This window comes from Mauremys mutica, chromosome 19, assembly GCF_020497125.1.
Source record: "Mauremys mutica isolate MM-2020 ecotype Southern chromosome 19, ASM2049712v1, whole genome shotgun sequence".
In the NCBI taxonomy this organism is placed as follows: Eukaryota; Metazoa; Chordata; order Testudines; family Geoemydidae; genus Mauremys; species Mauremys mutica.
In genome coordinates, this window is record NC_059090.1 from 16575279 (window position 1) to 16599778 (window position 24500).

General features: G+C 44.8%; 1 protein-coding gene across 7 annotated transcripts in view; it reads right to left on the bottom strand.

Annotated features, from left to right (window-relative positions):
• The window catches only part of RAP1GAP2 (RAP1 GTPase activating protein 2), a 299431-nt gene that overhangs the window by 77080 nt on the left and 197851 nt on the right, over positions 1–24500 (bottom strand). For 4 of the 7 annotated variants that reach the window (XM_044993837.1, XM_044993829.1, XM_044993830.1 and 1 more), the window contains one exon: positions 13097–13181. In XM_044993837.1, coding sequence (XP_044849772.1) covers positions 13097–13181 — 85 coding nt within the window. The other 3 variants (XM_044993834.1, XM_044993831.1, XM_044993835.1) reach the window with 3 other exon arrangements.

Consider the following 24500-nt stretch of genomic DNA (forward strand, 5'->3'; position numbering starts at 1 on the left):
GGCCCACTGCCACTGAAATCAATGGGAGCTTTTCCCTTAACTGCTGCATGAGCAGGATTGGTCCCAACTCCCCTCTATGTGTCCTCTGAGACAGGTCGCTAAGCTATGATGGGTGAAGCTTCAAGAGCAACAAAAGTCACATTTTGAACCTGTTTATAACTGAAAATATATCTCCTTTACAGAAGGAAAATCCCCTCGAGGGTCCCTGGACTACTAGACAGATAACGTGGTATGTGTGTACCGTATATATTACAAACAGCAGCAGCCATCAGAAATGAGGAGCGTCTGAAGAGGTCATTCACGGCGTTATTTTCCATTGTTTTATTTACTCTTGCTTTCAGAGGCGGCTCTGGGAAGGCAAAAGGTGCAAGTGACACAAAAAGCTGATATTATCATGGATTCTCTGCAGGTCAGCCTAATATAGGCAGGGTGCTGTCCTGCAAAATATCCCCACCCCCACCCCCCAAAGCTGCTGTAAATGAAGATAGCTTTTCTGAAGTCAATGGAGCTACCCCAATCTATACCAGCTCCGGATGTAGCCTCTAAAAATGTCCCTGCTGGGTGATGGCTGTGTATACAGCTGAACAGTGGATTGCAGGGAAAGAGGAGAAACATTGACCCAGAATGGAATGGACCCAGAATCTAAATCAGCCTCACACATTTAGTTCACTGGGTCAAGAAACTGAGAATCCCCTTGGCAAACTACAGTATCTTGGGCAGCAAAGTAGAGAGTGTTTCTTCTTCTCCTTCCAAGAAAGAAAGAAAAAAAAAGGATTCTGAAAAAAAGAAGTGGTCATTGCATTGCTTGGCAACTGCCCTAAAATAGGGCAGATTTGACACTTGGATACACTGGAAGCATTTTATAACACGTATATTTTTCTTCTCACCTAATAATTCCTGATGATTGATACTCGACAACAAAATTAAGTACCCGTATGCCAAACCTGATCACTACTGTAAAAATTAAGCACTTTGCTGTAATGATTTTGGAGTTTTGTGGCAAGAGATAGAGACGGGAGCAAGCCACATCCTCAGGTCCAGTCACTTTAGCCTAGATAGAGCACTGGACTGGGACTCAAGAAACCTATGTTGCATTCCCATCTCTGCCACTGGCCTGCTGGGTGGCCTTGGACTAGTCACTTCACCTATCAGTGCCTCAGTTTCTCTGTCAGTAAAATGGGAATAATGATGCTTACTTCCTTTGTAAAGTGTGTTGAGAAGTACTGATGAAAAGCACCACACAAAAGCTAGGTGGTATTGTTGTTCTATCACTATGTGTTTGGTGAGATCAGAATCTGGATCTAAATTTTGCAACTCGTTCCCATCTCTAATTAACAAACTAAGTGGGGGAGGCCAGGTGACCACCAGATTGGGAGTCAGAAGACCTGAGTTATCCTCCCAGCTCTGCCACTGATTTTTGTTTGTTCTTGGGCAGCTGACCTCACTTCTCTGTGCCTCAGTTTCTCTATGTGGGACAATATCACCTTCCTTTGTAAAGTGCTTTGAAATCTATACTTGAAAAGCGCCATCTAAATATATATACATAAGATCTTGGTGGAAGTAGACAGAGTGAATTAGTTCAAATAATATCAGCTCTTTCTTGAGCCTCACTCATTTTTTGGCAAATTGAACAGCCTGGATACATTGTTTAGCCCTCATTCCCAGTTACCAGCTAGCACTGTAACAAACTGTGAAGAACGTGACTATAAGTCCACCTTAGACCACTGGTGGAAGTGCATGAAAACTAGTGATTGTGCTCTGTCCAGCCCAAAGTTTGCAGATGTTGGAGAATAAGATTCACACAAACTCCCATAACTGGAGAGGAAGCCCTGTCTAGGTTAGAGTATAGGATCGGGAGTCAGGGGTTCTGGGTTCCATTCTCAGCTCAGGCAAGTCACTTACGGACAGAGATGGGAAGGTACTTAGGCTCCTAACTCCCATTGATTTCAGTGGGAGTTAGGCAACTAAATAGCATTTAAAATATGGCCCTTGCTCCTGTGGTCCTCAGCTGCCATAGGCAGACAGTGGCACTGTTCCGCAAAGCACAATTATGATTATTATTATTATAATCATCAGCATCAGCCAAGGTGAACCCAAGCTCCAGACCTTTAGAGGTTTGCTCATCATCACCGCAATCAACTGAAACTTCCTGGCCTATGAACAAGGTAAACAAAGCGGGGGTGGCTTACGCTTCATTTCCTTGGGTGACAGCGTGAGTTCAGCCAGGAAATCTGCTTGATGTTCCTCTGTGTCTCTGGCAGCAAGACCAGAGAGAGAGGAAAAAATCTGTCACTGGCACATACTTGTCTTCCTGCAACTGGTTCAGCACACTGCTCTTTGGCAACATCCAGGGTACTCATGCCTGCGTAACTGGTTTGTCCAGTCTCCATTCCTTCAGGGTCTCTTTCCAGAATGTATTGCCAAACTGTCTGTGCAGATTCTCTGGCCACTCCATTCCCTGGGTGGTTCTACTGGATTGTTGTCCGGAATTTCCCAGAATGCACTGCTACATACAGTTAGACAGAATGGTCGGTAGAATCGGTTGACTCGTGGCTGTGTGTTGAAAAAGTTGCTGTAGGAAAACAACTCAATGTGTTTGTCGCAACCAGAGCTGATCTGGAAATTTTTATGTGCAAAAATGATGTTTCAACCAAACCAACATTTTTCATTAAACCATATCAATTTTGACAAAATTAAAAAAAAAAATGAACAAGAATTTTGATTTTTTTTATTTTAAAACTTTTCATTTCAAAAATTGTATTTTATATTAAGAAATGTATAAATGGACAAAACCTAACAAAACAAAATGTTTCAATTGATGCAAAACAATTTTTTGGAATTCTATTTCATGGGGCGGGGGAATGGAATTTTGGCTTTGTTTCCCAATTTGAGACAAAAAAAAATTATAAATTTTCCACGGGATGGAAAATCTGTTTTCCAGACACCTCTAGTCATAACTGCATTGAGTGAGAGTGTCATGAACCTAACTAAACCACAGTAAGGCAGGGCCTAAGATGAAAAGCATTGTAACTGTAATGCAGATGGTAGCCAAGTGTATTAAAGAGCAGATATGAGAGGGGAAATAGGGAAGAAATCCCACCAATTCAGCTGACTTCCACACTAGTCCTTGACATTCTGATTGAATAGCAGATCTCGATGAACGTTGCAACAACAGCCTATGAATATTCAATGGAATTTTTAAATTAATTTCCTTCTGCTACACTTGTTGCCCCTTTTATCTCACTCTCTGCAAAGATCTGAGCTATTCTTTTACCAGCATAAACATTCACAATAAACTAATGTCAAAATTCACACTGGAAGCACTTTGCAAGCTTAGCCATTTAGGGAACAGGGGGAAAATACCACATGATTTATCTAACCAATCACAGGGAAGCAACACTTTGCAAATTTCAAACATATGCTATGACGCCAGAGAGTAAAAGATGTCAATCAAATGAGGTTGACCCACAAATAAATGTAACAAAATCATGATCTGTTTCTGGATATGGGTCAAGAAAGAAAAGAGGCCAAATTAAACATACTTTTATGCAGTGTTTTATTCCCTGCTCTAATGACCAGTAATATTGGATTTAATGTACAGCATCCCTTTTACTATGCCATATATTATTAAGGGCCCAGTTCAACTCTCACTGAAGGCAACGGGCTCTTTCCACTGACTGCACTGGTGATTAAATTGGGTCAGAAACTGTCAATTTTGGTACTATAAAGCATAGGGTGGAACTGAGACAGCTGCAGACTCTGAAAAACAGACCATCCTTATCCAAAACTCTGAATAACTCAGTTCAGTGCCAGAGCTGGTCAGACACATTATTTCATTTTCTGGGAATATTTTAGAAGAAAATTAAGTTTTCAATGAAAATCTGTACTGAAGTTTTTGAGTTTTCAACACTTTTTAAAATTGTTTTAGACAATTTAAAACATGCTTGTTGGAAGCCAAAAAACCTGAAAATATTGATCAAAAGTAGGTATTTCCCACTGAAAATGTATTACATCAAAAAGTGATTATTTGGAGGGTGGCGTGGCGGGGGAGATGTGGATACTTTTCTGCCCACCAGCTGTTGTAACATTTCACATTTAATTCTGGCTCAGTGCCCATACCTTGAACCTGCAGGGAGGTTCACACTGGCGAACCCTGTGACTCTAGAAAGCTCATTCCAGCGCTGGAGCCTTTATTTGTATAGTGTCTGGCACAATGCAGCCCTGATCCCATCCAGGCACTAGCATAATATACTTACTAAATAATAACATTAGCGCTGCCATATTTTGCTTGGTTTTAACTCAAGCTTTCCAATGGAACTTTACCAGTAGGGTGACCAGATGTCCCAATTTTATAGGGACAGTCCCGATATTTGGGGATTTGTCTTATTTAGGCACCTATTACCCCCACCCCATCCCGATTTTTCACACTTGCTGTCTGGTCACCCTATTTACCAATGACAAATTATTTTAGTCCTTTTGCAGTAAAACTTCTGGAAAATTAGATTATTGCCCCCAAACAGCAAGAATTCAGTTCCCTGCCCCTTATAAAGGAAACATTGATGGAAAAGGAGAACTAAGGACAGTTTTCAGAAACCTTGAGTATCCATCAAGATTCTTTTGTGCGTGTTCTTCTTGTCTTCAGCTACTTGATTGTATTTTTGCTCTTGAATCAGTCACCCATTGAGCAGCCAGTTAGGCGCCTGCATGACAATTCTGCAGATATATGAACGGTCGTGCTTGTGAAAGGTAGCACCGAGAGACTGAAGGCTTCTCTTCACCTGCAGAACAGGGAGTGGGCAGAGCCCCCCCCTCAGGAACTTCCCCCATGTCACCCCAGCAAATTGCCTATCCCCTGTTCGGGGGGAGTGCCTGTAGTCTCATTGCAAAGTTACGGCTTGCTCTCTCGGCTGATGCTATCATAGATAACGCACCTGGGGTTGAACCAGGGACCTCCAGAGTAAAAGCTCAAGCTGCTACGGCGTCAACTTAAGTACCAAGGTTCTGGAGCTGTATAACCTCTGTGGATCAGGCACAGAAAAGGATCTGTGCCACACACTCCCAGTGGGTGATACTGAGCTTGCGAAAGAAAGGGTGACTTTGGGTACATCTACACTGCAAATCCAAAACACACAGCAAGTCTCAAAGCCCAAGTCACGGACTCGGGCTTGCGGCACTTGTGCTGTGGGGCTAAAAATAGTAGTGTAGAGGTTCCTGCTGGGCCTGAAGCGTGGTCTTTGAGATGAGACCCTCCCTTTCGCTGGGTTTCAGGGCCTGTACTCCAGCCTAAGCAGGAACTTTACACTGCTATTTTTAGCGTTGTAGCATGAGCCTGAATCAGTGTCCCAGGCTCTGAGACTTGCTGCCAGGGGAAGGGGGTTTTCTGCAGTGTAGATTGTCCCAGGGATGGTGCTTTTGGGGATATACACACTTATCTGCTGGGATCTAGACTGAGGCCACAAGCTGACAGAGCTCTGAGCAGCCAGCAGATGGTCACCTTTGTCAATTACTCAAGCCACGTGAGATCTAAAAACTTCTCTAGGACCCTGGTTTGACGTGAAACTGTATTCTAAGAGTGTCTGATGCCTCTGCACTTTGCTTTGAAGAACAGTTGCGGGGGCGGGGAAATGATGCTAAACCCCCACACATAATCTCACATGTTAAACCATCGGTTCTCAACCAGGGGTACGCGTTCCCCTGGGGTACATCAACTCATCTAGATATTTGCCTAGTTTTACAACAGGCTACATAAAAAGCGCTGCCAAAGTCAGTACAAACTAAAATTTCATACAGACAATGACGTGTTTATACGCTTTTATATACTATAAACTGACACTGTAAATACCATATTTATATTCCAATCAATTTATTTTATAATTATATGGTAAAAAGAAGAAAGTCGGCAATTTTTTCAGTAAGAGTATGCGGTGACACTTTGGGATTTCTATATCTGATTCTGTAAGCAAGTAGTTTTTAAGTGAGGTGAAACTTGGGGTAAGTAAGACAAATCAGACTCCTGAAAGAGGTACAGCAGTCTGGAAAGGTTGAGAACCACTGTGTTAAACACTCTCTGATCAGGAGTAGCATGAAGCCAAACAGGAGCAAGACTGAATTCTCTCTCTCCTTTAACTAACTACCAACCTTCACTTTCTCCTTCAGCTGCTTTAATTCTTAGCTCTCCTCTGCATTTTTCAAACTGCTGGGTGTCAATATAAAAAATACTTACTCTGCTTCATGCTCAAGGAACATAAACAAATAGATTTGTTTACAATTGGTTATAAATTTAACCAACAGAGGTCACTCTCCAGAAGTTAGCTCCACTCTCTGCAGAGCAAAGAAACCATATATCTTCATTGTCCTGGTAGCAGCTCAGCATGTTGTTTTGATCTTCATGCCTGGTTGACCTCTTTCAGCTGAATCACTTTAGTTAAACAACAGTTTGGCAAACTGGCATGTGAATATGTTATTTTGCCACAAAAAAATAAATATCCCGGGAGAGGTTTTTAAATGGCCTTTTCTTGTTTTCAAAGGGTGAAGTCTTCCCCTCTACAGAGGAAGAAATACAAAGTTTAGACACCACCAAGTCCTTAAAATGAGGCTAACATAGGACTTACTGGTGCAAGATTCTAACTTTCTGCTCAGGGGTGAATTTCACTCCATGTATCTGGCCTGGATGAGGACAAGTTACCATAACAATAGGAGGGATGGGTCACATGATTGTGTTTTCCATGCTGTAGCTATTCTATACAGAGCATCACTTTTTACAGTATGTTTCATCTCCAGACTAAGTAATTTCCACAACACCTTCACGTTAGGTCAGTGTTACTATCCTCCTCCTTTTTACAGACAGGGAAGCAAAAGGGTGAATTGACTTGCCCACAGCTACAGAAGGAGCCTGCATCAGAGCCAACGTTAAAACTCAGGGGTGCCTTGCTTTCAGTATATTCAGACCATTAGACCATGCTGTCTTCTCCTGGATGTGTGGCAGATTCTCAAAAGGGCTCAGCACCCAGAATTGGGGATGGATTTCTAAAGAGCTCAGCTCCCGTGTAGGCACCTGAATAAGGGACACATTTTCAGCACTCAAAGGACACTTCTTTATTGAAAATCTGGCCACTTCTTTAGGTGCCTGAATGGGAACCAAGCTTTTTTAAACCTCTGGCCCTGGTTGCGGGTGCTGAGCCAGCCCCAGCCATATAGGGCCCAGTTCAACAGCATTTATAACTATGCTTATTGTTTCAACTAATGGAAATGAAATAATGGGGGCTAGATTGTAGTATTTATGTTACAGCCCTGCCCAGGGATCATGCAGAGCCATCCTGCCGCCAGGAAGAGCTCCAAGGAGGTTAGGCCTTGAGCAGGAATAATCTCCCCCAGACTCTTCAATGCCCACCACTGTACACGTACAAGGACATGCTGCGCCATCCATAACAAATGGAGCATTTTGGAGGTGTCATTAGCTTCCTAGTGCTCCCCAAATGAAAGGGATTGCTACTGGGCCTTGCATGGTTAGGGGAAGGTTTCCTGTACGGCTCCTTCCTCCCCTCTTGCACGTGACCATCTCCATGTGACACTTTAGATCAGGCCCCAACCATCTTGTGTTAAAGTGACTGGTAGGGCTCAGCGCTTGCCACTTAAGAAACTGTTGTGCCTGGTTGTGAAAAGAACTGCAAATGCACCAGTGAGCTCCCGCCACACACCTAATCCTCTCCCCCGTCACTCCACCAAGCTAGTGTCTTTCCATATTGTTTGGAACACCAGGATGCCTCTTCCTCTCCCCGACCCTGCTCTCACTCAAAAGGAACAAAAGAGCCTCTCTGCCATTTTGTTCGACCTTCCTTGGCCAGCTGGAGCCTGGGAACCTAAATCTGTGCAAACACTCCGTTCTCCCAAACTAAATGCTGGCTACTCATTAACAGCTCGATGACACATCCAGGTCATAATTATTGATGAATGGCTTCCCTCCGCTTCCTCGGTTTTATAAAAACAGATATCAACTGATTTTTTTTAAAATGGCATGTTTACAACGCAGCCCGGTGCTAGGGATGCTATGGATGTGAACATCATTTTAATGAGCCGGGCTGCCAAAGGCGACAGAACAAGAAGATGGTTCTGTCTCTTAACTCAGTGGCCTCTGGAAAAACTAAAGAGAAGCCAGATTATCCCACATCTATCTACTGTGGGGTTCTTACAGCTTCCTCTAAAGTATCTGGTGATGGCCACTGCCTGTGGCAGGATATTGGGCTAAATGAACCCTGGGTCTGATCTTTAGATTGTAAGATCTTTGGAGCAGGGATCATCTTTTGTTTTGTGTTTGTACAGCACCTAGCACAAATTGTGATCCTGGTCCATGACTGGAGCTCCTAAGCGCTAATGCAATACAATTACTAAATACATAAATAATCATCCAATATGGTAATTTCTATGTCCCTAGTACCACAATCTTCCATAGAAAATGTTATTGGTACTTTCTATGTACGTATTATCTATGTACTTATATGACTCCCATTACATAGTATCCGAGCATACCACAGTCTTTAATGTAGTAATCCCTGTCACATCCCCGCAAGGCAGGGCAGCGCAGGAACTGAGAGACAGAGAGTTTAAGTGACTTGCAAAAGGTCGCATAGGCAGTCTGTGGCAGAGCAGGGACTTGAATTCAGGTCTCCCAAGCCCTAGCTTAGTACCCTAAACACTGGAACATCTTTCTTCTCATCTTATGATCTCTAACCACTTTTCTATTGAGTCATTCTCAAGACCCTGGGGAGGTGCTATTACACCCATTTCACAGTCAAGTAAATGGAGGCACCCTTCTCACCTGGAGATAATTGCTTCAATGACTGCAGTGGAGTTACACAGATATGGCACTTGTGGGGTTCAGACTGTAGGAGATCAGAAGAACTTGCCAAATGCATCCCCTGCCTTGGGCCTGAATGATAATTTTCCCAGTGCCCCTCCTGGTTTAGGGCAGCTCTGCACTGCCCTTGGCTCAGGGATGTGCCACAAATGCCGCCTCCTAGCCTGCCATTTGCTTAAGGTCAAATGATAAGTCACTGGCAGAGTGAGAAACACCCACCAGAAAGCCTGACACCCAATCCTCTGCCCTAACCACTTGGCAACACCAGGGAAGTAGTGACAGACACTCACTTTCTAAAACCAACTCCAAAGAATCAACAGGCACACCTTCCCAACACTCAGCATTGAGGACAGCTGGCAAGCAATCCCTCCTTAGTACATTAAAATGCATTCATCTCGCATTCAGGGCTCTGAACAGGTTGTGTAATTAGTTTTCTTCTCGTTAACGTCTTCCAGGCAAGCAGAATGGCTCAACTTCAACGGAAGTGCCGGTTTTACAGGCAAGAAAGCCTGGGGATGGGGAAAAAGCCACCCACGAACAGCTGTTCCCTTGAACTACATGCAGCTGACCTAGTTAGCACCTCTCTGCCCTCATGATAGACATAGCAAGCTTGCCTTAAAACAATCTTAAGTCGATCACATGATCCCTGCCTTAATGTGATGAGAGCAGGGAGAAATCTGGGGAAGGGGGGGGGGCGGGAATTGCATGGCAAAAATGTGCCAATACCTCCAGGATTCATTTCCCTGTGGCTACTGAGACTCTCAATTCTCTCCTTATTGATAATTAGTTATTCTTTTACAGCACCCAAGTGGGCCCCTGCTTGCAATCTAGTCTGAGAAAAGATGGAACAAAGGGACAATAAAATAAGTAGAGGTGGGAATGTCGCAGGAGGATGGGGGTGGGGAGATGACATCAATACACAGTGAGGGCACACACCTAACTCACAGGAGGCAGTGTTGCCTAGTGGACAGAACATTAGACTGCTACTCAGGAAACCTGGGGTCAACTCCTGGCTCCGCCACTGCCTTGCTGGGTTACCTTGGGCAAGTCACTTCACCTCAGTTTCCCAATTTGTAAAATGGGGAACGCCTCCATCCTTTCTAAAGCACTTTGACACCTATGGATGAAAAGTGCTATCTAAGAGCTAGGTCTGATTATTATTTTAACCCTATTGAAATCAATGTCAGAATTCCCTGCAGGGCTATAGGATCCTGCTCCAATGGACAGCACAGCATCCTTGAAATATAGAGAGTTGCATAGATATGTAGATGCATACATCTAAATAATATGGATGCACAAAATGTTTTCTTAGGGGCAGGCAAAATGGGTCTGAAGAAGCGACGTGATTGAGAAGAATATACTATGAGCCAGATCCAATGGAATTACACTGCTGTAAAAGCAGCAGTGAGATGGGAATCTGGCCATCTGTGTCTCTTTCTTCTGCCAAACTCAGGCTACAAGTGGTATTGCCTGAACCTTAATTAACACCACGTTACCAAAAAAAAGAACACATTGTTCTTGAAACAGTGCAAAACAGCCAATACAAAACTGTGCATGGCCCTGAAAATATTACACTGATCACTGCAACGTAAAGAACACCATTTAAAGCTTGCCTGGCAGGAGTTCTCATTGAAAATCGTGTTAAACCCTCTCACGAGAATTAGCCTGCAAGGGCTGAGAGTTACTCCACAGATCCTTCTGGGACAAATGGGATCCTATGGGAAGGCAGGTCTTCTCTTTATTTATACATCAGGGCTCATTCCTGTTATGAATATATCAAAACAAAGCAGGAGAGAAGGGCAAATTCTAGCTGAACCCAGCTGTGCTATGCAAAAGCAATGAATAATTTCTTTTTTTGTTTATTTGAGGGGCTGTGGGGAAAGGGAAATAATCAAATATTATCATCCTTTCATTTCAGGTCATCTTACAACCTAGAATTTTCAGGAAATGGCCCTTTTCACATTAAAAAAAAATCATGCAAAACTCTGGAGCTTTGGAATTTGGAGATGCACACTGATTTGCAAAAAAAAAAGCTCAGTGCAAAATCTCAAAAGGCTACGGTCAAATTATCAGCTGCTGTTAACAGATACAGCTCCACTGACAAACATTTAGTTTGACGAACATTTACAAACAACAAAGATTTGGCCCATTGTCATCGGGGGGTTTGTTGTTGTTTTTATTTGGCGGGTGAGGGGGGTACAAAAGGAAATGCCTTTTTTAGAGAGAGCGAAACTTCAAAATGCAATAGCGTTGGAGGGTTTTTAAACACAGAACTGGACCATTTTGACAATTCAAAACCAAAGTACATAAGCCTCCATTTTCAAGGGCTTTGCATTTCATAAAATAATAATGCTTAGCTCTTATATAGCGCTCAACCCTTTCAAAGCATTAGCAAATTATTCCTTGGGACATCCCTGTGAGCTAGGAGTGTGTTCATGTGCAAACAGACATACATGTTGCTGACTGAATTCAATGGGCGTTGGGTCAGGGCGGGCCTCTGGAATCCTGCAACGTTCCTCTTGATGGATGGTTGGGGTTCAATGAGTGAGGATTTTGGTGGGTGTCTGGGGAAGGCCTCTGCTGAAATGTACCCTGCCTCCCCCAAAGGTAGGAAAAAGACAATAGTTGGATATTTCCTAATTGTCCCTTGCCACCCATGTCTCACAATCTCCTTTTCGCCTCCCTTCCCCCACTCTCTCTCACCCCATACATCTCCCCACTCTTTATCTTTCACCAAATCCCCCGCCAATCACTCCCCTGCATTCCCCTTCCTTCATTTCTCCCCTTGTTTCCTCCATGTCTTCTACAATTAAACACATTCTCAATACTTGGCTGGGATGCCTTGTGATGAGCAGTGCCTTCCCCTCCCACCTCCACCAATTACCAAATCTCCGTGATCCTGGCCTCTCCAATGCACAAAAGATGGTAGCCCCTCAGCTAGCCCCCTCCTCCAGCCTCCACCTTCTGCCTCAGCCTCCTCGGGAATTCTGCTGAGCTCCAGGGCTCACAGCTCCCTTGCTAACACACTCTGGCTCAGCGCTGAGCTGCAATGCCATCCAAGAGTTTGCGAAGGAAGCAGAAAGACTGAGTAGAGAGATGATGATGTAGGATGGTCTGGACTAAGTGTTCTGGCTGAATTTCATCCCGGGTGATACAAGGCATCACAGAGCATAACGCACTCTTGCATACTGTGCATAACTCAGGCTGGGAGGAACAATGCCAGATTTAAGCAAAAAGGCCACCCAGCCCTCCCCGAAGGATGCGGCGTGACAGTCCGTCTCCTTACTCCAGATGCAACCGCTCGCTCGGCATTCAAATCCTTCCTCTGCGGCAAAGCCTTCCAAGAGCAACTCCGCCAAGCCTTGAATGCAGCTGGAACTGACGGGGCAAGAATTCCTCAGCGGCATGACAGCGCCCCCTGCTCATGCACAGGGGTACAACTTGTTTCCATTTCCACTAACTGGCGCTGGATGGTGGTGGTCGGAGGGTGTCCGGACAGGCACTCACTCTCTTTCCACCCCTCCCCATTCCTTTTTGGCAACATCCGCAGGGGTTATGAGAAGGAGCCTGGCCTGCATTCCCCAGCCCCTATAAAGGAGAATGGGGTATACTCTACTTTTGCCCTTGCTCCTTTCGAGGACTAAAATCTAGCCCTTAGAAAATAAGCTCCTTAGGGCATGGGCTGCATCTTCTATGTACAGCACCGGGCACACCGATCATAAATAAAAATCGCCGCTTTGGCAGCAGACCCCCAGGTTATAACAAGACAGGAACAATTTTTAAGACAGACAAAGGGTCAGGTGCTTCTTTACCCTGCAGCACGTGCAGTCGCTCAGGCAGAGTGGGCCCACAGTGCTACCACCCTTCTGATTTAGTATCATTTGACAGCTGCTTCACACTGGTGTCAATGACTGCCTGAGGCGTAGGACAATGTAGCCCATAGACTTTTGCAGCCACACTCCACCCTAGCTGATGGCAGCAGAACAATCTTCCGGCTCCACTCCAGAATCCACTCAGGAACGCCTGAGACACACAGCTGCTACTTTTAAACACTGGTATTAACTAGCTTCAGTTTCAAAATAATCACTTTAAGCCAGGCTATGTATGTACCATACAATTCCTTTCACCAGTCCGCTAAGAGATATTGCACCCACACTACGGGACGCAGCATGCACTTTGCAAAGCAGAACAAGAATAAAACATAAAGAACGCAATCCGTAGCATATCATGTAAGTAACCTACCTTCATGGTTGCTGGGGCAGTGAGTGGAGGGGATAAAGGTCGGTCTGGAATGGTCACATCTGTGTTGTTTAACAGCTCCTGTTTCCTGTAAAAGAAGAGGATCCATCTCAACACTTTTCCTAATTACCCAGCTTTCAAAGAAAGAAGTACAGTCCAGAGAGGAGAAAATTAGGCCCCTCTGATTTTTTTCAATCCTGTAACTTTTAAGTTAAGGTTTGTTTTTAAATATAAATATCTAACCTGTGACAAAAACATTTTATAAAAAATCTTGTAGCTTGGAAAGATTCTGACCCAAGTCAATTATAAATGCCTCACTGTACCATAAAGTGGGCTGCTCTTTCTTTGGGAATCCAACGAAAGGGTATCAAAATAGAGCCCGTAACTAGTGTGTGCTGCAGGTAAATTTCATTTCAGGTGATTTACACTGCTGGGATGACCAAGAGTTAGATAAACAGACTTATGTTTCTATGACAACACCATTGCGACAATTTTTTTTCTCCATCTTCTCCATCTGGCGTTATCTATTGACTGAGCGGTGTTTGTTCATCTCTCTCTCTCGACAACATGAACATTATGCACAGTGGAACAGATTTTGATTTTAGCCGCACTGGAGTAAATCCGGAGTAACTCCACCAAATACTTTTAGCACAGATCAGTGTCATGTATCAGTGTGGTCCAGTGTGTTTAACATAGAAAGAAAGCCACATTCAGAGGAGTGATCGTTATTAAAACGTCAACATTTATCCACAGGGGAAATGGAAATAACTGTAGCACAGGATGTAGTAACACATTGTTGATCACTGTAGGTGGTCAGTGAATAACTTGAGTTGCAATATGTCTTTTTCCCTTGGGGGTAGCATCTGGTGCAAGCTCTCCAGTGAGGCTCCTTGGTTCAGACAGTGCCTATTCTGCTTTAAATAAGGCACTTAGCGACCTTTACCTGCAACTGAAGACCGGGTCTCCATGCACCTGGACGTGTCATTTTCACTCCCTCAGTTTCAGAGGTTTCCACTGGAAACTCCCAGTGTGCAATAGATGCGGGTTGCTATTTTCAAATGGGAGTACCTAAATCCGTATCTATTTACCTATATAAAAGAGGAGTGATTTTAAAGGTGTTGAGCACCCACAATGTGGGTTAGCCATGATACATTAATGGGAATGGACAATCAAACCACTTTTATTTAGATGTCTAGCTTGAGGGACCCAAATTTGATTATTTTAGCACAAGGGGAGATTTTCTTAAGGCACAAATACCAGCAAGGCACCTAATGCCCACCAATGGTCAATAGAAACCTACCTGCCATTTGTGCCTTTGAAATACTCTCCCATAGTCTAACGTGGATCCAGATCTGTTCTGTGGGCCTGATTTTCCACTCCTTTCTCTAATTTGGCACCAGTGTAAAACTGGCATAAGAGAGCAGAGAACTAAGCCCAGCAGCTTCTTGGCTAAGTTCTAGTATTTTTGCCCACACAGTCTTGAATGAGTTCATCATGACCAGTGCTACAGCAATGAATAGTAAATGAAATGAGTGAAAGAGCACTCTAAATAAATTAGCTCAAGGGCAGTTAATGGACCAGGGCAGAGGTAGTCAACAGGCCAAATCCGGACCACCAGACGCTTTTGAACACACCCAGAATCTTTTTATTTTTTATCATTATTGTGGTGTGAAAAATGTTTCTCTGCAGGTTGGACCTTGACTATACCTTGACCAAGAAATTTGTACCTTGACAAAAAATTATTGACTACCCCTGGAATAGAGTTTGCAAGTTACATAGAGTGATAGCAACAACCACCACCTTGAGAAGAGAGAGAAATTGCGTCTGCCAATTCATCAATAAGAGAAATTATGATGACATAATTCTGTAAGGGAAGTCTTGTCAGAGTCTTTAACCCACTCCTGCATCTCTGTTAATGCTGGCTGAAAAATTTTCAATGGAACAGTTTTCTGTGGAAATACACTGTTCCCTTGGATCTGAAATGTGTAGCAGGCACGTGTCCATTTCAATGACATTTTTGACTGAGTGGAGGTTTCCAAATGATTGGAGAAGTGTTTTGGTGTTTCCAAATCAGAATTCATGGAAAATTCCAAAGTTTGACGGTTCGTTCCAAAATGGAATGAAGCAAAATTTAGAAAACTTGGAATTTCCCACAGGACAGAAATTCCAGTTTCATTCAGCTCTAACCTTTGCTGTTCTCAGGGAACAGAATCTGTACAACTAATTCAGATCCCCACCTTCCTCCTGCCCCCCCCCCGCACCAGTTATCCACAAGTAGCTTTTTATTTTTAACAACATCCTCATCATTCAGAGTTATCAGGCAAAGGGGTAAGACAGGAAAGGTGGTCCTGTGACTAAAACTCAAGGATCCAGGACACCTGGGTTCAATCCCTGGCTCTGCCACAAATGTTCTATATTATGTGAGGCATCCAATGCAGGCCTTGATGCCCCAGCTGTAAGTGGGGATAATAATTCTTCTCTATCTCACAGTGCGGTTGTGAGAATGTACTTATGAATGTTTGCCAGTGGGAAGGAAGGGGGCATAGATAGAAAGGTTTTATGGAAACATATTTCAGCCTATGGGTGGTTCTTACGGGTTATTCACTGCTTCGGATATTTGCAGTTCGTACTGTTATTGGTAGCCTGCGATCAGAGAGAGAGCTGATCTTTATTAAACGTAGCTAGCTTGAACAACAATAGCAGTGAAGCCACAGCTTCATGGACTGTACAAGCTCGCCTGGGACCCTGGGTACACACTCCAGCAACTAGCCTGTGCTGCCGCAGCTTCACGTGTATTGTTATTGGAGCTAGCGTACGTTTACACCTGTCGCAGTCACCCTTCTGACTGCGGTGTAGTCACATGAGACTGGTTTTGGTGCCCAGCCAAATGGCTCCAAAATCAGTAGAAAGCTGGCCAGGGAAACGCTTACAGTGTGAAAAGTCACGTGAAAACAGTTGCTCACAAGTCTTTCCTGTGGGTTAAATTCACCGCTGTGCAAAGAACCTGCCCTAGCCTATGCCTCACTCAAGACCCACTTGTTACCACAAAGCAGGACTCCACCCTTGAAGAACAGTTTTGGATAAAAACTCCCTTGTACTTATATTTTCAGAGAGCAAATAAAAAGGCTCATGAATACTGAAAGGAAAACGATCCTTAAAGAACAGTTTTGTAGTTAAGGCACTGGGACCCAGATCTGAGTTCAGTGCTCACCTTTGCCACAGACTTCCCAGGCGATCTTGAGAAATCACGTCATCTCAGTGCAGCTCAGTTTGCCGTTCTATAGAATGGGCTCACTAGCACTTCTTTCCTCTCCCCCACCCTGAACTCGGGTCAATCTTGCCTGTTTAAACTGCCAGCTTTTAGGAAGAAGGATTGTCTCTCTATGTGTTTGTACAGCACCTGACACAAGGGGGTTCCAATAGTGGCTGGAGCCTCTGGGAGTTACTCTAATAAAAATACTTAATAATAACCACTCTTGAAACAAACTTGTGGGTTTTATTTGAAGTAACATTTGCTAGTCTTTATCCCCCGCTGTATTCACACAGCTCTGACCTTCAGCTACATGGATATTTAATACCATCAGACATCGAAAGGAAGGATGGTCCAGAGGATAAGGTGCTAGCCCAAAGACTTGAGAGACCTGGGTTCAATTCCTTGCTCCACTGTAGATCCCTGTGTGACATTGAGCAAGTCACTTTGGCTACGCCTACACGCAGGGCCGGCTCTAGACCCCAGCGCGCCAAGCAGGCGCGTGGGGCGGCCCTTTCCCTGGGGGGCGGCATTTGGCTCCGGCTGAGCTCCCGCAGGCGTGCCTGCGGCAGGTCAACCGGAGCCCGGGAGGAGCGGACCTGCCGCAGGCATGACTGCGGCGGGTCCCCTCTTCCCGCGGCTCCGGCTGAGCTCCCGCAGGCATGCCTGCGGCAGGTCCGCTGGTCCCGGGCTCCGGTTGACCTGCCGCAGGCATGCCTGCGGGAGCTCAACAGGTGCCGCGGGAAGAGGGGACCCGCCGCGGGACCGGGGAAGGGGCGGCGCTGCGCACGGCTGCTTGGGGCAGCCTATTTTCTAGAGCCGCCCCTGCCTACACGGCAAAAAAACCCTGCAGCGGTGAGTCTCAGGGCCCATGTCGGCTTGCAGGGCCACACCCATGGAGCTCAAAATATCAGTGCAGATCACCCCCCTCGCCAGGTTTCAGAACCCAAGCTGGAATGCCTACACTGTGATTTTTAGCCCCGTGGCGGAACGCCGCAAGCCAAAACTGGTTGAGCTGGGCTCTGAGACTCGCTGCCACAGAAGTCTTTTTGCAGTGCGGATGGACCCTTACTGTCTCCGTGCCTCCGTTCCCCATCTGTGTAACTGAAATAATAGCACTTCCTGACCTCATAGGGGTGTTGTGAGGCTACATCCATTAAAGAAAGGGAGGCACCCCGATACTGCAATAGTGAGTCTACACAGATATAAGATACAACACTTCAAATAATATTTGTAGGGAGGAAGCAGGTGTATTAAGAAACTCTTCCCCAGGAAAACAAAACCATGACAGACATTCTATGTTTTTAAGATGCACATTGAGAAATCTATGGTAGATTACTTGGTAAAAGTACTCTGTCTCTCTCTTTTTTTTAAAAAAAAAACAACAACTTTCTAGTTAGACAATTATATTGTCATATACAGCGGTAGTGCCAGATGCAACTCCGGGGGGCCAGAAAAACTGAGATTTAATTCCGTTTACTTTCATCCCTGCCAGGCTAGTCCCACAGTAACTGGGCCAAAATGTCCAACTGTTTATTTTGCAATAACAAGCCCTTAGTTTCTATGGTAACCTGCCATAAGATGGCAAAGCGCAATAATATGCAACTGACTGATGCACCGTGACAGATGTATCTAATGAGAGATTCGGGGGAAATCTGGGTAACAGGTTCTCCTGGGATATGAACATTCAGTTACGTTAATTTCCAAAACTTTGAAAAGTTTCTATAACAGGATTGGTGCCCTTCAGGGAGCCCTCAGATCAGAAAAAGCCACAATTCAGCTATATCTAGATATAGACATCTGTAAGGGGACTTTTTGTATAGCCGTATACACAAACACACCCCATTCTGTTAAAAGATTTTTGGAGATTATCTAAACCTTTCTCCTAATAAAAGGAAACAGGGCTTGATCCAAAACCCATGTGAGTCAGTGGAAAGACGCCTATTGACGTCAATGGGCTTAGGACGAGGCCCACAATAACAGCACGCTCTGTTTTTAGAATGGGATGTTATGTATGGAAAGGATAAAAAGAAGCAGTTCTGCAGTCCCACGAAATGAGGCGCTGAATCTCATTCCCTGGTTCAGAAGACTGCACACGTTGGAGAAGTGGCTGTTTAAGGGATGGGAGGGAAGATACCAGCTGGTCTAGCTCTTGAAACTAATTTATAAGAAGCATCAACAATGGGTGTGAAGTGGCCAACCTGTGGTATATTATACAAAGTAGGGGTGGATGGGAAGCCCATTGGAATCAAAGGAAAAACTTCCATTGACTTGATGGGCTTTACATCAGGCCCTGATGAAGAAGGTGGATTGCATGAGCCTATGCCCCATTTTTCATAGGGGACAGTCAATGAAAGTGAAAGGCAACACATTTAAAAACTGGTATAAATAACACTTTCAACACATAATTAACCCATGGAACTCACTGCCACTAGATATCACTGAGACCAAGAGCTTAGTGCAGTGTTTCTCAAACTGGGGTCGCCGCTTGTGTAGGGAAAACCCCTGGCAGGCCGGGCCAGTTTGTTTACCTACCCCATCCACAGGTCCAGCCGATCGCGGCTCCCACTGGCCGCAGTTCACCACTGCAGGCCAATGGGAGCTGCTGGAAGCGGCGGCCAGTATGTCCCTCAGCCCACGCTGCTTCCAGTAGGCCCATTCAAAAAAAGGATTAGACAGTTATATGAATAATTAGAACATCCACCATTATTCTAGGTAAGAGAGAAAAACGTATAAGGACTATAAACATTCATGCTTCAGAGCATAAACCAACCAGTAACTACCTAGGATAAGAAAATTAGTCTTGCCCTACTGGCAGTTTATCCCAAAGTTATTCACTATGGTGGTTTTTTTCACCTTCCTCCAGAGCATCAGGTGCTTAGCCATGGTGAAGTACACGATAATGGGCTAGTCTTATCTAGCATGGCAATTCCTATGTTCTTCAGCAGTTAGCTTAGAGCAGCGGGTGGAGTAACAGTATAGGTGGGAGTGGGGTTGCCAATTTTGGTTGGATGTATTCCTGGAGGTTTCATCACATCACATAATCTTTAATTCAAGATTAATCCTTAAATCCTGGAGCACCAGGACAATCCTGGAGGGCTGGCAACCCTAGGTGGGAGGGGGGAGAATGGGGACTGGAACCTGCAACCCTATGAACAGCATTTACGGATAGACCAGTCCCACTGACAGGGCCGCCCGTGGGTAGGGGGGAGGGCAAGTGGGGCAATTTGCCCCGGGCCCTGGCCAAGAATCCCTTTCCTGGCTAGAGGCGGCGGTCCGGGTCTTCGGAGCGAGTGAAGGACCCGACGACGACTCGGAGCGCCGCCCAGGGAGTACAAGCACCGCTGCCCCGCTTTGCCCCAGGCCCCCTGAATCCTCTGGGCGGCCCTGCCCACTGGCTCCCATTGGAGCGGTGAGAGCTCATCCCCTCAGAAAAACAAGCCCCGACTGCCTCAACTTTGCTACCAAACAACTGTGGCACCCAAAATTAGCAGGCACTTTAGAAAAATCTGGAACGAGGGCCTCATCCTCAGCTGATGTAAATCAGCACAACTCCATTGGCTTCAAGGGAGCAATCTAGATTTACACCAGCTGAGAATCAGGCCCAGGATTTTTATAGCAGTGCCCAAATTCCACCCACAAAAGTGCCAGCCGTGACAACCCGAGCAAACTAACACTTCTGGTCTTGTAACAGCAAGCGACTCCCGTGGTGACTTGCCTCGCATCTTATTGACACCAGTTAGGAATTGTCAGGCCTGGAGATGTAGTGTGGTGTCTGTGCAGATAACACTTCCTAATGGTGAAAATTGAATCAGTACCAAGAAGCAGAGGGGGAAAAAAATCATGTCCGTTATTTTTTTCTCCCCCCTCCTCCCACCCCCAGAAAAGATACAAAGTATTAAAAGTTCCTGCAGCCTTTTGGATCCAAAATATATAAAAGGCCTTGTGTTCCTGCCCTCTGCTATGGAGTGCAAATTGTTGCAAATCCTGGAAAACCTACCTAAATACAGGAACACAGTGGCTGATATTCCCAGCTAAACAGCAGTCCATGGTCCATCTCAGGCCTGGGGTAACAGGCTCCTTTCTCCTCGGAGGTTATGCCAGAGGTATATGTAGATGTACCTGAGCTAGCTTTGATCGGGCTAGCTTACTAAAAATAGCAGCATGTTATTGTGGCTAGCCCAAGCCGTTGCCCAAGCCGCTCTGCTATTTTTAGTGAGTTAGCGCTACCAAAGACAGCACAGATATATTTCACTGAGCTGGAAATTCTACCTCTCAACTGCAGTGTTGTTGCAGCCTGACCATGGGTGGCCAAAGTTTTTATTGGTATAAACGGGCAAAATTCCATTCAAGACAATGGAGCTGTGCTTGTTCACCGCGGCAGAGAATTTGGTCCAGGGATCAGAATGCTGTTTGGCTGTTATGTGGTCACTTTATGGTGCTCCGGCTCCTTACACCTTCCTGCATACACTGTCAACGCAGGTTAGTGACAGACAGAATTCATACCTATAGGGAAGTCCCATTACAATTGCTGGCAAAAATCCCATCGATTTCAGCAGGACCCGGATTTCACCCCGATATCTGCAACTTTTCTATCTTAAAGGAACTGCTGTGAATAAGCCAATCTAATGCAACATAGTTCCAAGCCAGATACTGCTTAGTAGATTCTAAACTTGTACTAGGCAAGAAATATACCAGACTATGCATTACAATGTACTGTGGACATGATCTATTACAAGCCAGAGCAAGAATAGAGCTTCCTTCACAGTAATCACTCGTGTGTCAAAATAACAGGGAAACACCAAATCCAGTGACTGTGATGCCCCTAAATTTGGTCATAATGGGTGAGGATTTTTCTCTTTTCTTCCAGTAGAACTAACCTGGCATTGTTGGCTCTATTTCTATTAACACTTTATTTTTCTTTATAAGGCCCAGGAGAACACGCATCATGGTGTGAGCTGCACGTTTTTGCCTTTGTCCCAGTGTTGAGTGAAACTGACATAACTTAAAGGATTTATCCCAATCTCTAATGCTCTGAGGCCTAAATCATTTTGCTAAGACGGTGGCGAGAAAGCTTAACTTCAAAACAATCATAAGGAGATGGACCCCCATGGCTCTCTAAGCCTGCTCTTGTGTGGCTGTAAATCAACACAGCTCCCCCAAAGTCACTGAAATGCTATGCAGTGTACACTGAAGTCAACAGAGCTATAGTGATGGACTTCTGTGAGGTTCTGGCCTGCTGTCTCTTCATCAGATTTTCACTGCATTCCTTTAGTAGTTGCTTGTAGCGGTACAAAACACAAATGTAAAACAGGTTCTCCTTGTTCTAGCCATTTCTCACTCCAGATGGCAAACTGTCTCTGTACATAAGGCAGGCTTTTCAGTACTGTAGAAAAAAAAGATATCTCAAGCCTAGGAAATGATGACTTGCTCATGCAAAGTCCGGAAACCCAGCTACTAAGGCCTAATTCCAAACCTGAGCCTCATGCAGAGCTCACTCAGGTCGATTTGGCTCCTGTTGATTTGGGACTGCATCCTGAAGTCAGGCAAGACTCCCACTGAAGTCAAAGAGAGTAAGGGATTCAAGATCTGGGCTCAATTTGCTACCTAGGACGGAACCAGCAGTAGAGCTGTATGCCGTAGCAGATGTTTCTGTATATGGAATGTGGAAGAAAATCAATGAAAAGAATTTAAAATTAATATACCTGCATTACTCTGTCATTTACAGTTATTCAGGTTTTCGTCCACTGAGCCAGTTATCCAATAAACATACCTCATGGATTTTCAGGGGACTAAGCGGTGTCACGATATTTAAAGATGATGTCAAGTCCTGGAAAGATCCTTTTCAGAACATGTCAACAACCAACAAATAAGCCACTTCAGAGTATTACTGCAGCTTCCAAATGAGTCTTGGTGTATGAATTCAAAGTTCTTGGTAACACAAACCACCAGTGATCACAGATACCTCTGATTTGTGTGTTATTTTTTATTATTTTTATTTGTATTCCCATAGCACTAGAGGCCTCATTCAAATCAGGGCTCCGTTGGGACAGGTGCTGTACATACAACATAATAGGAGACCGTACCTACCCTGAAGTGCGTACAGCCTAAGCAGATAAGACAGACAAAGGTTGGGAGAGAGTAGGTACTTTTATCCTCATTTTATAGAGTGGGAACCAATACACGAGAGATTGAGTGACTTGCCCAGGGTCAAATGAAAGTTTGTAGCAGAGCCAGGAATTAAACCCAGATTTCCATAATCCCAACCCTCTGCCTCAACGACAAGTCCAGCCTTCCTCTCTTGCTATTTCCATGTTCTTCTTTGACCTTTGTGCCGCACGTAAGTACGTTATGCAGTTCGCTATGCTGCATCTGTTGTACTCATTGACTAATTCACAGCTTTCATAATCAGTATATATCACAACCATATGGCTAGGCAAATATTTTGTCTCCTGCTCCGCTGGTTCAGGTGAAATTAAACAAGACCAAAGCCACTTCTGCAGGAAAATGGAGAGGAATAAATACAGGAACTGCTTTAACACTGACCTTGCTGTTCTCTTTCACATAGACTGATGCACTGTCTCAACTACCATGAACAATGAGGAGTGGACTGGGAAAGCCAAACTGCTCAGCCCAGCTTTTACAAACACCTGCCGTTTGTCTGCATCCAAGGCTCTGATCCTGCCAGCTGCTCCAATTGGGCAGATCCTTGCATGTGCACAGACCCCCACTGGAGTCAACGGGGCTCCAGCTTCACAGAACAGCTTCAATCTACACCTGCTACATGTGCTTCTGCAAAGGAAGACATTTAGATGGCTAGTAGTGATACTGATTACTGAATGAACGTTTGACTCAGTACACTGCTCTGGTGCAGTGGGATTCTGATAAACTTACTCACCTTGGGTAATATCTTATGCCTTAGTTCAGCGTTTCCCAAACTTGGGACGCCGCTTGTGTAGGGAAAGCCCCTGGCGGGCTGGGCCAGTTTGTTTACCTGACCCGTTCGCAGGTTCAGCCGATCGCAGCTCCCACTGGGCGTGGTTCACTGCTCCAGGCCAATGGGAGCTGCTGGAAGCGGCAGCCGGCACATCCCTCGGCCCGTGCCACTTCCAGCAGCTCTCATTGGCCTGGAGCCAGTGGGAGCCGCGATCGGCTGGACCTGCGGACACAGCAGGTAAACAATCCAGCCTGGCCCGATAGGGGCTTTCCCTACACAAGCGGTGTCCCAAGTTTGGGAGACACTGCCTTACTTAGTTCCATTGAAGCCAATGGAAGTTACTCAAGGAGTAAGATACTATCCAACATAAGTAACGATACCAGAACCTGACCTGAAGGATTTTAGTGGTGTTCTGGACCATCCCCATAATTTACTCTTTGTAGTATCCCAGGAGACTGCCAAAACCCCAGAGCATGAAGCTGGAACATTGCAGGATTACACATTGTGTTCCCTGCGGATACACAGGATAGTTCATGAACAGAGCTCTGCAAATAACTGATGTTTTGAACCAAAGAAGTCTTTAATAAAAAAAAAAAAAGGTTTCGAGTCGACCCAAAACAATTCAGCATAACAACAAAAAAAGTAATACAACTGAAATCAAATTTCAAAAACAACACACCTTTTTGCATCAAAGGCAAAACATTTCACTTCGCAAATGTCAACACAAACTGTTTTGACTTTTTCGGAATTGTCATTTCTTTTTCAACTGAACAATTTGACGAATGGAACACAAAGTGGCAAAACGTTTCGATTGACCTGAATCTGCATTTTTCAATGAAAAAAGAATTTTGTCTGAAATATTCCACTCAGCTCTATTCCTGAATGGGGCCAGATGGACAGCTCTGGAGAACGAACACTACTGAAAGTCAAGGGAAGTAAAAGTGTGTGAAGATCAAAGAAGAATGTACAGTTCCCTGTATGCAAGGAGGCCAATGGCTACACTTGCTTTCTGGGAAATACAACTGCTCAAGAAATTCTTTATTCAGGAGAAAGCAGCAGAGGCCCTGGAGGTATGGGGGTGAGTATTGAGCAATTGCCAAGGAAGGGTCCCTCTGGCAGTAGGAGGATGGTGGACATGTTAATCCAGATTCTCTTGAGCTTTCATGATTAGGACAAGACGTGGGGAATCGAGAAATAATAGAGGAGCTAAATGGATGCAG